Source organism: Ochotona princeps, chromosome 15, assembly GCF_030435755.1.
Source record: "Ochotona princeps isolate mOchPri1 chromosome 15, mOchPri1.hap1, whole genome shotgun sequence".
Taxonomy (NCBI): domain Eukaryota; kingdom Metazoa; phylum Chordata; class Mammalia; order Lagomorpha; family Ochotonidae; genus Ochotona; species Ochotona princeps.
In genome coordinates, this window is record NC_080846.1 from 16,831,646 (window position 1) to 16,846,244 (window position 14,599).

Sequence of the window (14,599 nt, forward strand, 5' to 3'; positions counted from 1 at the left end):
TCTGCAAACACATATTTCTGGGTTCTCTCTCTCTCAGGCTTACTGATCAGATTGTGCTGACATTGGGAGCCCCTCCAAGTCAGTGATGCTGAAAGCTACTGGGTGATGATATCCCAATCCTTATAAACATTTATTTTCTGATTCCTGTTCTTTCTATATCTGTTTATTCTACCCACAAGATTAGGCATTATGTTGAAACAAAACACAAAATCAACAATTAAAAAAAACATGAGTTCATCAACTTTATACTCTCTTCATCCACTCATCCAGCACCCACACTGTGCCTCCAAGGTAGTAGGCACTAAATAAATATTTGACTATTTCAGCAATGGTGAGCAAAAAATGAATGCTATTTCACGTGGATCCCAATTAACTATGGACAGAGAAATCTTTATCAAGAGAAAGCAGACTTAAAATATTGTCTGGTGTACTCTCTCACTCCCAGCTGCGCTGTTAAGCATTGCAGGGGAAGGTCATGTGAATGAGGTCAGTGCGTGATTCAGGACCCAGGAGGAAGGTGGCTGAGAGTCTCTGTCTCCTCACCATGGCGGCAATGGGTCATGATCCAGCAGGAGGTGATTTTTCATTTGTTGACTTTTCCGGGTCCAGAGAGAGCCCTAACCCATCTGGGTGAGAGACTTCCTTTCTCTTTCCCCTTCTTGACACTCCATCAACCGAATCAGACACTGTCTGCTGGCCTCGGGAGGTACCGGCTAAGGATGAAATCTGTTATGGGGGTAGGCAGCTTGGCCAGGGGGATGTAGAGGAATTTGACATCCAGACCAGGGTTGTAGCGGGTGCGGGGGTTCCGGGAGACGATGGCGTGCTCCATGCTGTTAGTCACATCTGTGATCCTTGGCTCTGCTGACCGCATCAAGTTTTTCAACCTCTTAGTATCTGTTTGAGGATAGATGGGGAGGGGGAGGGACACAAAAAGATCTGTTATTCTTCATGGCAGGTGACTCCTTTGGAATGCTGTCTCAGCTTTCTTTCCTTCAGATCCTGTGTCAATGTTACAGGTGATCCTGTCTCTCCCTCTCCTCCCGCCCCCCCCCCACCCCGGACTTTTCTTTTTTCAAGCAGCCACTTGTCAGATTATATCAAATCACTTCCTGTGTGTGGTCAATGTACATCAAAATTTTGCTGTTGCATTAGACCAGTGATGAGAACCGTGCCCAGTTCTTCTTATAACAGTGGCACTTACATGACCTTGACTTTAAAGTTCATAATCTGTAGAAGGGGGGGGACAAAAAAACTTGGATGACTAGAATCAAGGCAAGCAATGTGAGAGGACAGGATAGCAAACGTGTCCTTGTGTGCCTAGAGAAATCAGAAAGGAGTGAAAGATATTACAGAGTTGTTTGTTTTCCTTTTCTGTACTCTCCTGAATTTCTACATTGTTCTACATTTCTAAATATAAAATTAAAAAAAATGGGATTAAGAAATAGAAATACTGGAGGATAGAAAATAGGCACCGAAACCCAGCTGGACAGAAGTGACAAGTTCAAGTGCTCTGTGGCACAGATCATAGTTCACGATAATGGATTGTACCTTGATATGTTGCTGCAAAGAGGAACTGTCAGGCTCCAGATATTTAGAGAAGATAGGGGAATAGCAAACTGGAGTGGCTTATGCCATACAAATGTGTTGCAATATCACACTCCAACCCATAAAGCGAAACAACTTTTTTAAAAAAATAAAATTAGGTTAAAAGTGAAGAAATGCTACCCCCAACTCAGTTAGGCCATGGTGGAGCCAAATAACCTAAGGTATGGGCAGATGCCTTGGAAGGTGTTAGAGGGTCTATTCTGAGCACCCTGGGTACACAGACATGGGGCTGCAACAGGGTTTCTGAGTGGAACCAACCTGCCCAGGTTCCCAGCACAAATAGGAGACAGGCCACATAGGACCTTCATTCCTGCTTCCGGGGAAGAAAACTTGTGTGGAGAAGATTCAAGGCTACCCATTGCGGGTCCCCTAAGGAGTCAAGCACACGTAATACACACTACCTGTCAAATGTCAATGTCCTCCAACACTCTGTCCTCCCACCCTGGGCTGGCATGGAGTCCACCCTAGCGAGACTGAGTAGTGGGGGACCTCTGTGAGAGGGTTTGCCTGGGTGTTTGGGGCTCCATGCACCACTCAGGGACACAGACAGTGGGAGGGGGGAGCACTGGGCCCTGAGTGGTGCAGAGGATTCCACAGGTGACAGAAGGCATTACAGATGTGGGCAGCAGTGTGGGGCACAGGCTTACACAGCACTCTCAGATGCTGATGGGCTCCTGTGCTTGGGCACCTGCTGGGCATGGTGCGGATGGTGATAGAGGCTCCTGTCTGCCTGTCGCTCTGCTAGGCATGAGTCAGATGACTGCTGCATCCTTAGGTTTGGAGGCCTAGGAAACTGGTGGTGGGTATCATCTTGGCTTGGATGGAGTGAGGCTTTTCTTCTCAAAATGCTGTTCCCTACATGCTATAAATTCTTGCAAAGAGAGATCTGGACATCAGAATTATCTGCAGGCCAAAGTGAGGAATTCTTGAGGTCCATCCAGAAACAAAGCTAAGTGTAATTACTCAACCAAATCCTTGGCAAGGGGGACAACTTAGCAACATGTCCTCTTGGATTTCATGTCTCAACAGAATTCAAAGCTGAGACATCAAAACCAGGATGGCTGGGTCTGCACTCAGAACAGAGTTAATGGTGAGGTCATGCCTGCCAGGCACTGACTGAGACAGCAGACAGAGGAGCCGGAAGCTGCTGACCCCTTCCTGCCACTGGCTTAGGACAGAGTCTCAGCACCAGAGCTTAGGGAAAAACAGGTTCCATGACCCATGTGACTCCTAGTCATTAAGGATAAGCACAAAACGGATGCTAATGGGAGCTGGGTTCCCATTCAGAATGTGGCGTGGGAAAGGGCTTCTGGGAGCTGGGTTGTGCTGGGGAACTGGAAAGAGGATGACAGGGACATGTTTTCACAGGCTGTCTCTGCGAAAGCGAAGTGCTTTCGAAGTTGAAAAAGCAAACTTGCAGGTGGGTGCAGAGAGAGGTAGAGATGACCAAAGAGGCATGGGATATAGCCCAGCCTCAAAGCACCCTGAGACCCAAGCATGCCACTGCCCCATGCTTGGGAAGGGCTGCGCCAGGGCTGTCACCTTCCAGAGTGGATAGCCAGAGGGAAGGACCTGTGTGTGTGTGTGTGTGTGTTAGAGAGCTGCTGTTGCTGCAGTAAGGAAGAGGAGCCATCAAGAATGAATGCAAGCCACAGAGCAAGAGAGCTGGTGCTGGAGGTATCATTCATTCATTCACTCATTGATCGGTTTAGAGAAAACACAGGGTGGGGCAGGGGGTGGTGGCCGCAGACCTTTGGAGGAGGACTCCCTAAAGGAGGTAATCTTCCGGTTCTGGATATCTTAAAATTCCGGGAGTCGAGTACTTTACAGAATGTCCTCTGCTTGCTTCTCCCAGCTGGGAAGTGGCAGGGCTCAGACCTGAAACCTGGGAAGTCTGGCTCCAGTAACTGTGCTTCTTCAGTTGCCCCTCCATACTTAACACACTTGCGTGGGAATCACCGGTGTGATGGTACTGCCGTGGGATTCCCCAACACCCCAGCAGCTCTGGTGCCAGCACTTGTCTCCATTCTTGCACCCCGGTGTGGCCACTAGCTGTGTGGCCTGGGCTCTGAACCCAGAGGACATCCAACTTAAACGCCTGCCTGTCAGCAACCTCTTTCTCCCCCATGGAGGTCCCTGGCCCTCTCACTTCCCGGCAGCTCACAGATGCGGAAGTACTCCTCGCCGTAGCTGTCGCGGGTCTGCTGAGGCAGCTTGTTCCACAGCTTGCGCATGCGCGCCTCCACGTCCTCCTTGCCTAGGATGGAGGTCCGGTAGTTCCCCGGTTCGATGATGCTGACCTTCACGCCAAAGTAGTGGAGCTCACGCCTGGGGGAGAGAGGGTGGGGTGGGGAAGTCAAAGTGCCGCACTCAGTCTGGGCCCCAGGGGGACATCCATCCCTCCGGGGGGACTGGGAATGCAGTTCCCTTCCTGGCCCAGGCATTGCTTACATTCATTCCCCCCCCAAAAAAGTCCTTTCCGTAGGGTTTGGCCCCCTCTCAAGGTGGCCCACAGGGGGTTTAGCAAGGAGTGCTGGGCAAACCTGGCTGGCCCAGAAGGAAGTCAATAGTGAATCAAGGCTATGACCTTGACACCCACTAACCAGTACCTCCCACTCTCAGCTCCCTACCCAATACCTCCCACGTGGCCCATGGGGTGAGAGGATCATACAATGGCTGCCTCCAGGTCTCTCTCTGGCCTATGCCTGCAGGCCCAAACAGGGTTCTGCTCCTTCTGGGTCAGCTCTGGAGAAGACCTGTCTGACAGGTCTTTAAACCACCCACTCTTGTCACCCCTTCTTCACTTGGCCCAGGGAGGTTTTGTCTTCCTCCCTACTCACATACTATTACCCTGTCACCGCTACCAAGAGCCCCACCCCCAGTAGGGTTATGCTAGGATTTCAGTCACCTGATGCTGTCGGAGAAGGCCTCGACACCAAACTTGGAGACGCAGTAGCCACCACCAATGACAGCCACCCGTCCGCCAGAGCTAGACATGTTCACCACTCGGCCTCGGGCCATCTTGACCATGGGCAGCATGTGGAGGGTCACATCAATCAGTCCCACCAGGTTCACATTGATGACCTTCACGAAGTCCTCCTTGGTCAGCCACTCATTGGGCCCGCTGGGCAGGCCCACACCCGCGTTGTTTACCAGGGCCCAGAGGCCTGGGGAGGAGATGAAAGGACAGAGAACTGTATACCACACAGAAAGTCAGCAGTGCTTTTGAGGCAACCCCAGGTTCTACTACCTGCCAGCTCAAGTTCCAAGAAAGGTGACACAGCAGCCTAAGACATAAGGAAGGGAGCAGCATTGTGGCATAGTAGGTCAAGCCACTGCCCGCAAGGGTGCCAGTTAGAGTCCAGCTCCATGCTCATGACCTGGGAAAGCTGTAGAACATGGCCCAAGTGCCTAGGTCCCTGCCACCCACACGGAAGACTTACATGAAGTTTCAGGCTCATGGCTTTGGCATGACCTAGCCCCAGAGATTGTTGCCATTTGGGGAGTGAACCAGTAGACGGAAGATTTCTCTCTCCCTCTCCATAATTCTGCTTTTCAAATAAATAAGCAAATAATAATAATAATAAGACACAGGATAACCTGACTTGGGGCATGGGGTGGGGAGCTGTCAGCCCTTTATTAGTTTTTCCTGAAGGAACATTCACATGAAGGCTGCAGATTAGCTGGGGCTCTGTCACAGCCACCATCCCAGATTCAGCTAAGAGGATCAAGTGATGAGCTCTGGGACAAGCAGTATCATTAACATCCGAGTGAATTGAACTGTGAATTCTTCCTCCTTCTGTAGTCACCAGAGCGCCAGAAATGTACTTCACCTCATGCCTTACTAAAATCAGTCTCTGCATTCATTCATTTGTTCTCACAGTTGTCCACCCATTCTTCCATGAATTCATTCTCTCTGACAATTCTCTCAGGACCAAGGAAATATCCTTCAAGGGACTCACACACCACAGAGGGAAAGATTATTGGCAAATAAATATACAACCTACTCAAATGCAATGCTTATGGGAAAATCTGAGAAGGATTATTTCTGAGATTTAAATTGGATTGGCATAAAGAGGAGAGAAATTCAGGAATGTTGTTCAACTCTGTGGTGACCCCAGGGCTCAAGAGGCTCATGTCCTAGACCCAGATCTCCCTCCAGCCTTGGACTCCTCCATGGGTCTTGGATTCTTCATCAAACTGGTTGAGAATGGTTGTGTCTGGCCTGTGCTAACCAGCTGGAGAGAAATGTGGAGACAGCTCTCCTTTTGTTTCCTTTACCTACTGAGCTTCCAAGCCAATTCTACTGCAGGAAGGGCGGTGCAAAAGAAACTGGAAGTGGGGTGGGGTGCGGGTTAAGCCTCTGTCTGCAGGGCTGGCATCCCATATGGGTGCCAGTTCAAGTCCTGGCTGCTCCACTTTTGATTCATTTCTGATCCTGCCAGGGGCCTGGGAAAAAACAGTGGAGGATGACTCAAGTCGTTGGGTCCCTGTCTTGGTGTTCACACGTAATGTTGCCCTGGCAGTCACTGGAGGCATCCCTTCTGTTTTTCAGACTTTTTAAAAACAGCATATTTATGAGGCTTTAAGAAGTCTGTGGGGGTTGGTGTGGCATACTGTTTGTTACACTGGCATCCCATATGGTCACTGGTTTGAGTCCTGGCTGCTCTACTTCCAATCCAGCTTCTTGCTAATGCACTGGGAAAGCAGTGGAGGATGGCTCAAGTCATTGGACCCCTATGCCGGAGATCTGGAAAAAGCTTTTGGCTTTGGATTGGCCCAGCTCCAGCTGTTGCGGCCATTTGGGAAGTGAACCAGCAGATGGCAGATCCCTTTCTGCCCCTCCCTCCTTTTTGTAACTCTGCCTTTCAAGTAAATAAAATAGGTCTTTTTTTTTTTTTCAAAGGGGGGTGGAATGGAAATGTGCCAGTGCAATGGCTCGATTGGCTAAACCTCCACCTGGAGGTGGTGGCATCCCATATGGGTGCTGTTTCAAGTCCTGGCTGCTCTACTTCCCATCCAGCTCCCTGCTTATGGCCTGGGAAAGCAGTGGAGAATGACCCTGAACCCACATGGAAGACCCAGAAGAAGCTCCTGGCTCCTGGCTTCGGACTGGTATAGTTCTGGCCATTTGCAGCCTTTTGGGGAGTGAACCAGATGAAAGACCTTCTCTCTCTATCTCTCCCTCTCTCTATATAACTCTGTCTTTTCAATAAAAATAAAATAAATTTTAAAAAAGAAATTAAAAAATTCTCCAAGTGGTTCTCAGGGGGACCCTCCAACACTTTTATTCAAGGGTTCTGTGATCCCACAGCCCTGGCTCCTCATTTCCTCCTTGCAGACTGAACCCCCTCCTTGGCCTCCACAGCCCAGGATACTTTGCAAATCTCAGTATGTTCCATTCTGTCCCCAGGTTGGTCTGGGTGCAAGCAGAAATCCTGGGTCACCCCACTCCCAAGATCTGGGGTCCCCACCCAAGCCAGGTCTTCATCTTTCCTGCCTTCTTCCAGTTACAGAGGCTCCAGCAAGCTGGCCATGTTTAGAACTTTCCCAGCTGGAGGACTCTATTCTAGTAAAAGGAAAAATGAGGCTGCTACCCCCAAAGACCAGAGACCCAGGCAGCCCCTCTCCTCACCCAGGCTCACCATCACCTTCCCTCATCCCAGCCGGAGAACCGGAGAGGAGGCCCTAGCTCAACCTTGTTGGTTTGGAGGATGCAGCCAGGAGCCAGGAGTAGTAGATGACTCGAGGAGCTCGAAAAAAACAACAGAAGGGATACCCCAAGAGCCTGTGGGTTGTCCCGGTGAGATCTATTTTGGGCTTTTGTCTTCTAGAACTTCAAGATCACAAATCTGGGTGACTTTAAACCACAATGTGCCTGACAGTTGGGTACCTGAAACAGGTACACCCAGTGTCACAGCAGACTAGGGCACCAGCTGAGGCACATCCACTCATGGCTCCAGGGAGAGCTGCAGGAGCTGCTGGGCGGCCTATTGAGGAAAGAGGCATGCTCCTGCTGCATTATTCATTAGGTAGTTCACCTCACAAATATTTACTGCACACCTTAACAGGTGCCAGACCCACCGTAGCTACTAAGGATAGTAAACAAGTAAACAAGAGACAAAAAGCCCTGCCCCATCCTGAGCAGAGGAAACAGATGATAAATTAGGAAATTAAACAAAATGTGCGTTATAGGCAACAGTGACAAAGGAGGCTAAGGACAAAAGCCAGGGGAGGGTGGTCTCTATCTTCTCTCATGTCCTAGGGCTTTGCTGCCCACACCTGCACTTGAACCCCTTCAAGAGGGACGACTCCTCCCCCACAATCCATGTTCCTCCCATTCCTGTGTCCACACCTGTGTGTCAGAAGTTCACTGGACAAATCCCCATGGGGATCCAGCCTTTTTTTCCAATTAGGAACAGTCGCTGCAAACACCTGCCTTCAGTCCAGCCACCCTGATACAAGAAGAGAAAACATCTCCTGTTGTGGTACTGTGAGCACTGTGGCACTGTGAGTTAAGCTGTTGCCTGATAAACCAGTATCCCATATGGGCACTGGGTTAGAGTTGGGTTAGAGTCCGGCTGCTCCACTTCCTGTCTAGCACCCTGTCTGCTGATGACCCGGAAAAAGCAGTAGAGGATGGCCAGACAACTTGGGCCCCTGTCATTCATGTGCTAGAATCAGATGAAGCTCCTGGCTTCAGCCTGGCCCTCATCTGGCCATTGAGACCATTTGGAGAATGAACCAGTGTACAGAAGATTTTCTTTCTCCCTCCCTGTAATTCTGTAATTCTGCCTTTAAAATAAATAAATAAATAAATAAATAAATAAATAAATAAATAAATAAATAAATAAAATGTCTCCTGGGCCTGGCGTGGTAGCCTAGTGCCTAAAGTTCTCGCCTTGCTTGTGCTGGGATTCCATATGGGTGCCGGCTTGTGTCCTGGCTGCATTACTTCCCTTCTAGCTCCCTTCCTGTGGCCTGGGAAAGCACTGGAGGAAGGCCCAAAGCTGTGGGACCCTGAGCCCACGTGGGAAACTCGAAGAAGCTCCTGGCTCTTGAATTCATATCAGCTCAGCTCTGGCCGGTGTGGCCCCTTGAAGAGTGAACCAGCAGATGGAACATCTTTTTCTCTATCTCTCCTTCTCCTCTGTAAATCTGACTTTAATTAAAAAAAATATATTTTTAAATGGTCTCCTTACTTACCTCCCCAGGTGGGTAACCTAGCCTTCTATTGGAGATCCTGGCCAGAGCCACGTGTGTGTTCCTCAGGTGCTAGTCTGAAGACCACGCAGCAGAAGGCGCTTCTGGCTTTAGGGTTCAGACAGAGCTCGTCTTCCTTCCCTCCCTCCCATTGCCACTCTACCCTGCATTTTCTTGGGAATTCACTGTTTCCTTTGTCCAGGCCAAGCCATGCACTGGTGCCCATTGCAACTGAGCCAGAGCTCCATTGCTCGTTGCTTCTCCAGTCCCACTCCCTCTGGACACCAGGGTCCCTGGAACTAGCACATGTGGTGGGACACACAGAAGAATAGGAGGGCTAAACAGAAAGCCAAAGAAAGCCATTTGCCCCACCTTGCTCGCCCACATGGTCCCTCACCCACTGGGCCGCTGCCCGGATGCTCTCAGTCTTGGTGACATCCAGGATTGTAGTGTGCAGCTGATAGGATGCATCTCGCTGAAGTTTCTGGGCCCCCTCTTCTGTGAGACAAGCAGCCAGCACACGCATGCCCCGGTCCACCAACTTCCTGGCCAGCAGGTTCCCAAAGCCGGAGTCGCAGCCTGTGATGAAGACATACTTCTCTGAGAGGTCGCGAACCAGATTGCAGTTCTTGAGCCAGCGGTACAAGGAGAGGTCGGTGAAAGCTGCCATGGGGCAGTGGCAAGGAGACGGGCAAGAAGGATGGAGACCCGAGGACAGCAGGAGAGGCTGGACCTGGAGCCCACGGAGGACAGCGTCTTGCCTTCCACCCCTTGCACAGATGCCGGGCCCTGGGTGAGCCACTCTGTAATTTGTATAGTTGGATGTGTCACACTAATTAGGCCAGATGCAAGAAATTCAAGTTCAACCTGAAGCCTTGTCACTTCTGACAGCTCTCTGGCCACCTCCCTCTCTGCCCCTGCCCTGGGATGGGCAAGTACCCTCCCTACCCCACCAAACAAAAGTCTAGGGAGGGGGTTCTGTCTAGGATGATGTGAGGGAGGTATTTCAGAAAGGGGAACACAGCCCAGAAACTCCTCCCTATCCATCAGAAATCTCCTATCCAGCCCAACTCCACCCCATCCCCAGACCAGGGATCAGAATCACAATCATGTGGCCCTGAGTGCAGTTGCGCAGTTTAATTTTTAAAAAAATTTTATGGAGGGGGAGAAATAAACAGGTTCATTCACCGAAGTTCGTTTGGTATCCTCCACACTGGAGGAGAAATGACACACAGGTCACCAGCTCCTCGGGAATCTTAGCTGTCTCCATTGCGAGGGATGATGAAAACCAGGGTTTCCCTTCCTGCTGGGTGTGCCTGCATCAGCCTGAGACAACAGGCTGAGACATGAGGCAGTGGGCGTTCTTGAGGGGGAGGGGAAAAGCAGAGAGACCCCTGGGACGGTGGCCTGGCTCCTTGGAGGGGAGGCTGGGATCTAGGAGGAGCCCCCACTGCACTCCAAGCAGGTCCTGGTGACCTCCAGTGCCTGGTGGCCAAGCCAACAGGGGGAACTAAAGATTGAGAGCTCCCCCAGAAAAGCACCCCCTATTCCCTCAAGTCCATCCTCAGCACGAGGAATGTTCTAGGTAATCTAATGAGTTGAAGAGCCTGAGGGGAACTTGGAGGAAGAAGGGGCTAAGAGTTTGGAGGACTTGATGGCTCATGGGTCATGTAGGGGGAAGAGAAGAGGGGAATCAAAATGATTCAAGGAAATGGAGGTCAAAGGCAGGTAGAATTACAGGTACAAAGAGGTGGGGAGGTCAGAGTCAAGGCCACGCCCAACATTACAAAAGATGCAGGCACAAAATGGGGCTAGAGACAAAACTGTTCACTGACTGAATCTCTTTGGTCCCACCACCCTACACCTGGTCCCCAGCCAACACATCACCTTCCTGTTCGGAAGGTCTGATGCAGAGATGGGGCTGCCAGGTTGTCTGCAGTGGAGGGACAAAGGATGCTTCTCCACGTGCCACTGTACCAGGTCCAGCCAAAGACAGAATCAGATCAAGCAAGGATCAGGGACACCCAGTGGGGATCGGCTGTCCTGTGTCAAGGACTCAAGTGGTTCCAAATTGAACTCATCCCGTAGATGGTGGAGATGGGAAGGGTGCAAGGCTGACTTCACCTGCTCCATGTTTGCTGGGAGAAGTCAGCTGATGTTACTTAAGAGCTGGCCACCCCAGATCTGGAGGACATGGGGGAGACTAAGATGTTTGCTTTAAGCCTGGAGAAGAACAACTCAGAACTGCCCCGTTTCAAGCCTAGGCCTCCCTTAACCAGCTCCCGGCCTCTTTGATGACTGCTGTGTACAGAAGAGCAGGGTGTGACAGCCACACACAGGGCAGGTGGCTGTGAACGCCTCCAACAGGTCTGCCATCTCAGACACTGGGGCAGTCTGGGAATTGTCTTCACCCCCATCCTGCATGTATAGAGAAGAGGAACTGTCAACACACACAGGCTGCTTCCAAAGCACCTGCTGATCTGGTGGGCAGGAGGCGGAGCAAATGAGACCTGACATCATCCCTCTCCCCCATGAACACCTTCTCGAGGGGTTCCTCTAGTGGGGACTGGGACTCGAGGTGACATCTGTGCTGAGAATTTTGGGACACATGGGATGCAGAGGTGAGATGAACCAATGCATACTTTATTGAATTTTTCTGGGGGACGTTATACCAAATTTTTGCAAAGCAAGCAGGCTAGTAAATGTTACAAGTTCACTAAACAATAGCATACAAGCAGTTTCGGATGATAGGTCACAGCGATTAGGGGAATAATCACCAGGCTCCCAGTCACTGTATAAACAAACGCAAGTTACAGAAATCAGCACTGGTAAACAAACAGATCTAACTAGAAATGGAATCTAGCAGAACTTTGTACTCAGATATGTTCATGCCACAGTCACTAAAGGAAGAGGAAGGTGATGATGAAGACGTCTCACGCTTCCCCAGGCAAGCTTTGTCAACAAAGTGACCTGAAATTTCAGCAGAAAGTCTGCCTTCTGCAAAATTCTGTCTGCCAAGAACCTTGAAGATTTGGGGTCCCTTGGACATTTGGTGGTTGGTTCAGGGGACAGATCTCCACAATTAATAAATCTCCACACCACCTTGCTTAGCCTCACACAGCTGCCCATGGCTTTGCCACAATGCATGCAGGAGGATCTCTGTAGTTTGATTACAGAAGGTAGTTAATTTGCCCTAAAAAGCCCAGAGCTCCAGCAACGACTGCCCCAGGAAAAACCTGTAGCTGGGATGAGGATAGGATGAGCTAAAGGACCCTGGGAACTTGAGGGATTGTTCCCCCACCATCCCATTTTCCACCCTCTGTCAGCTTGAGAAGGTAGAGTGGTTATTTTGGAGGCCCTTCTGCTCCACCCAACCATTTGTTTATTTAAAAGTCAAAAGGAGAAATAGAGCTTCTGTCTGCTGGTTCACTTCATAGCTGCTGCGATGACCAGGGCTGGACCAGGTCAAGGCCAGGAGCTTCTTTCAGATCTTCCTCAGTACCCCAGCAAAACCCAGATGTGCATACCCCATTGTGCTGGCTTTGGGCTGATCCAGGAGACCATGGCATCCACCAGACAGGTGGGCATGTATCTCAGAGGGATGTAGAAGAATTTGGCGTCCCAGCCCAGAGAGTGGCGGGTGCGGGAGTGGCTTGCGGTCAGTGTGTGCTCCATGCAGTCAGTCACCAAGGACAGGTCTGACTTGCATTTTTTCAAGGCATTTTCATACATTTTGGTGTCTGTCTTCTGGACTTGCCCATCCCTCCTCTCACATTTACAGCTCTCAATTAGGAAGAGAGTTTCTAAGACTCCCTGACCCACCGAGCATATGCCTCAGGTCTAGTTTAGTCACACCTGCCAGGGAGCATGCAGGCTTAGCCCAGTGTTGCCTCCACCTCCCAACCAGGAACATTCCAGACCACACACTCAAGGTGTCTGCTAACAGTCCAAGCACAGGAAAGCAGACTTTCTCTAAACCTAGCTGCCTAGGAGACCATGGTCTCTCCCCTCTCTGGCTTTAGCACTCTCTTTAAAAAGAATAAGGAGGGGGGCTGACATTGGCATACAGAGGTTAAGCCACGTGTAATGTTTGCATCCACTATGGGGCTGGGTCAGTTCCCAGCTACTCCACTTCCAACCTACCCCCCTGCTAAGGTTCCTGGAAAAGAAGTAGCAAAGGCCCAGGAGTCACCTGTCCTCCCCCTCACATGACAGATTGAGATGAATTGCTGGCTACAATAGACCACAACCCGCGGCATTGCAGGAATAAAGGGAATGAACCAACTGATGGAATCCCCACCCCTCACTGCGTCATTCAAATAAATCATTAAAAAAAATCTAAGGGCCAGGCGTGTTAGCTTAGTGGCTAAAGTCCTTGCCTTGCATGTGCCGGGATCCCATATGGGCGCCGGCGCCAGTTTGTACCCTGGCTGTTCCACTTCCCTTCCAGCTCCCTGCTTGTAACCTGGGAAAGCAGTAGAGAATGGCCCACAGCCTTGGGACCCTGCATCAGTGTGGGAGACCCAGATTTGAGAAAAAAGAGTGAGAGCGCAGCAGGAGTCTCCTGGGAGAAAAGATGGAGAGGAATGAGGAGAGAGAGAGAACAAGCTAAGGGAGGAAAGGAAGGGAAGCTGGGGTGTGGGGAGGCTAGGGGGTAATGAGTATCTATTCAGTCAGGAAAGATACACAGGAGAACCTGAGGGAATGTGAGAGGACAGGCCTGCCTTGGCCATAGGGCCTGGCTAAAGCAGCCCAGGCAGTGTCTGCCCAGGAAGGCGTGTGCAGCCTCTCTGCCTGGGAATTCAGCACTGGCCGGGGAGGGATGCCATGTCACCAAGCAGAGGGGGATGGGGCCTCCTGCCACATTCTGGTGCCCCGACTCCACCTGTAGACACCTAAGGTGTCACTCCTTCTTCCCATGCCCCCCAAACAACATTCTTGTTCTAATCTCATAAACCCCCAGCCCAAGGCATCCCAGGGACACAGGCAAGGGGTGGCCAGGCATCCAACATGTATGCTCCCACCTCCTGGCCTTCTTCTCTCCATTGGCCTGGGGAAGTGCCACTGTCATAACCCAGGCCTTGAGGAGCATTTAAGCAGGGAGCAGGGATGGAGGTTGGAGATGCCCTGATCTCTGCATCTCTCCTTTCAGGGTCCTGGCTGCCCAGAATATGTGGGATGCTCTGTGAAAGCTGGGATTGCCTTTGACCTCAGCCCTTGACCTGTTTAAGAATGCCAGCCTCCTTGGCTAAAGATGAACCAGGGAGAGAGAAGGAGAACTGAGTTTTCAGGAAATGCCTTTCAAAAGTGTTGGAGAGACTGCCTAAACACTGAGTTAAGTTTGTCTTTCAAAAGCGTCTAAGAATATCCCTGGGAAGGGAGACCAAGCCTTGGCCATGGGAAACAGTCAGGAGGTGATGTCGAGGTCCGGGGAGCTGGGGAAGGGACTGACTCTGGACTTCCTGGGGAGGAATTAATTCTGCAGTTCTCACTCTACCCTCACTCACCCACATCCAAATTACAGAGAAAGGAACAGTTTGCTTCTCCCACTGAATTAATTTACTTACAAGCAGGTGGAGAATGTTTTGTTGCAGAATCTTTTCCCATACACTCATTATGCCAGGAAAAATAGAAAACAAAAATGTTTTCCGTTTGTAATTGAAAAAGCAAAAACCAGGCACGTGTGGTGGCCTGGTGGCTAAATCCTTGCTTTGCAACCACTGGGATACATATTTGGTTTTGTGTCCTGGCTGCTCAGCTTCCACTTAGCTCCCTGCTTGTGGCCTGG

The 14,599-nt window shown here is 50.6% G+C and overlaps 2 protein-coding genes across 2 annotated transcripts in view; both read right to left on the bottom strand.

Annotated features, from left to right (window-relative positions):
- Nucleotides 1–546: 546 nt before the first annotated feature.
- SDR9C7 (short chain dehydrogenase/reductase family 9C member 7) lies at nt 547–9,481 on the bottom strand. The gene is made up of 4 exons (XM_004589687.2): nt 9,184–9,481; nt 4,517–4,775; nt 3,773–3,936; nt 547–897 (listed from the first exon to the last, which is right to left on the bottom strand). The coding sequence occupies exons 1-4, from the start codon at nt 9,479–9,481 to the stop codon at nt 680–682; spliced, it is 939 nt and encodes a 312-aa protein (XP_004589744.1). The 3' UTR covers nt 547–679.
- Nucleotides 9,482–12,410: 2,929 nt separating this feature from the next.
- LOC131482096 (retinol dehydrogenase 16-like) overlaps nt 12,411–14,599 on the bottom strand; it is an 80,575-nt gene continuing 78,386 nt past the window's right edge. Inside the window, exon 6 of the mRNA XM_058673740.1 lies at nt 12,411–12,551. The gene's annotated coding sequence lies outside the window, so the exon portion shown is untranslated. The remainder of the gene's footprint in view (nt 12,552–14,599) is intronic.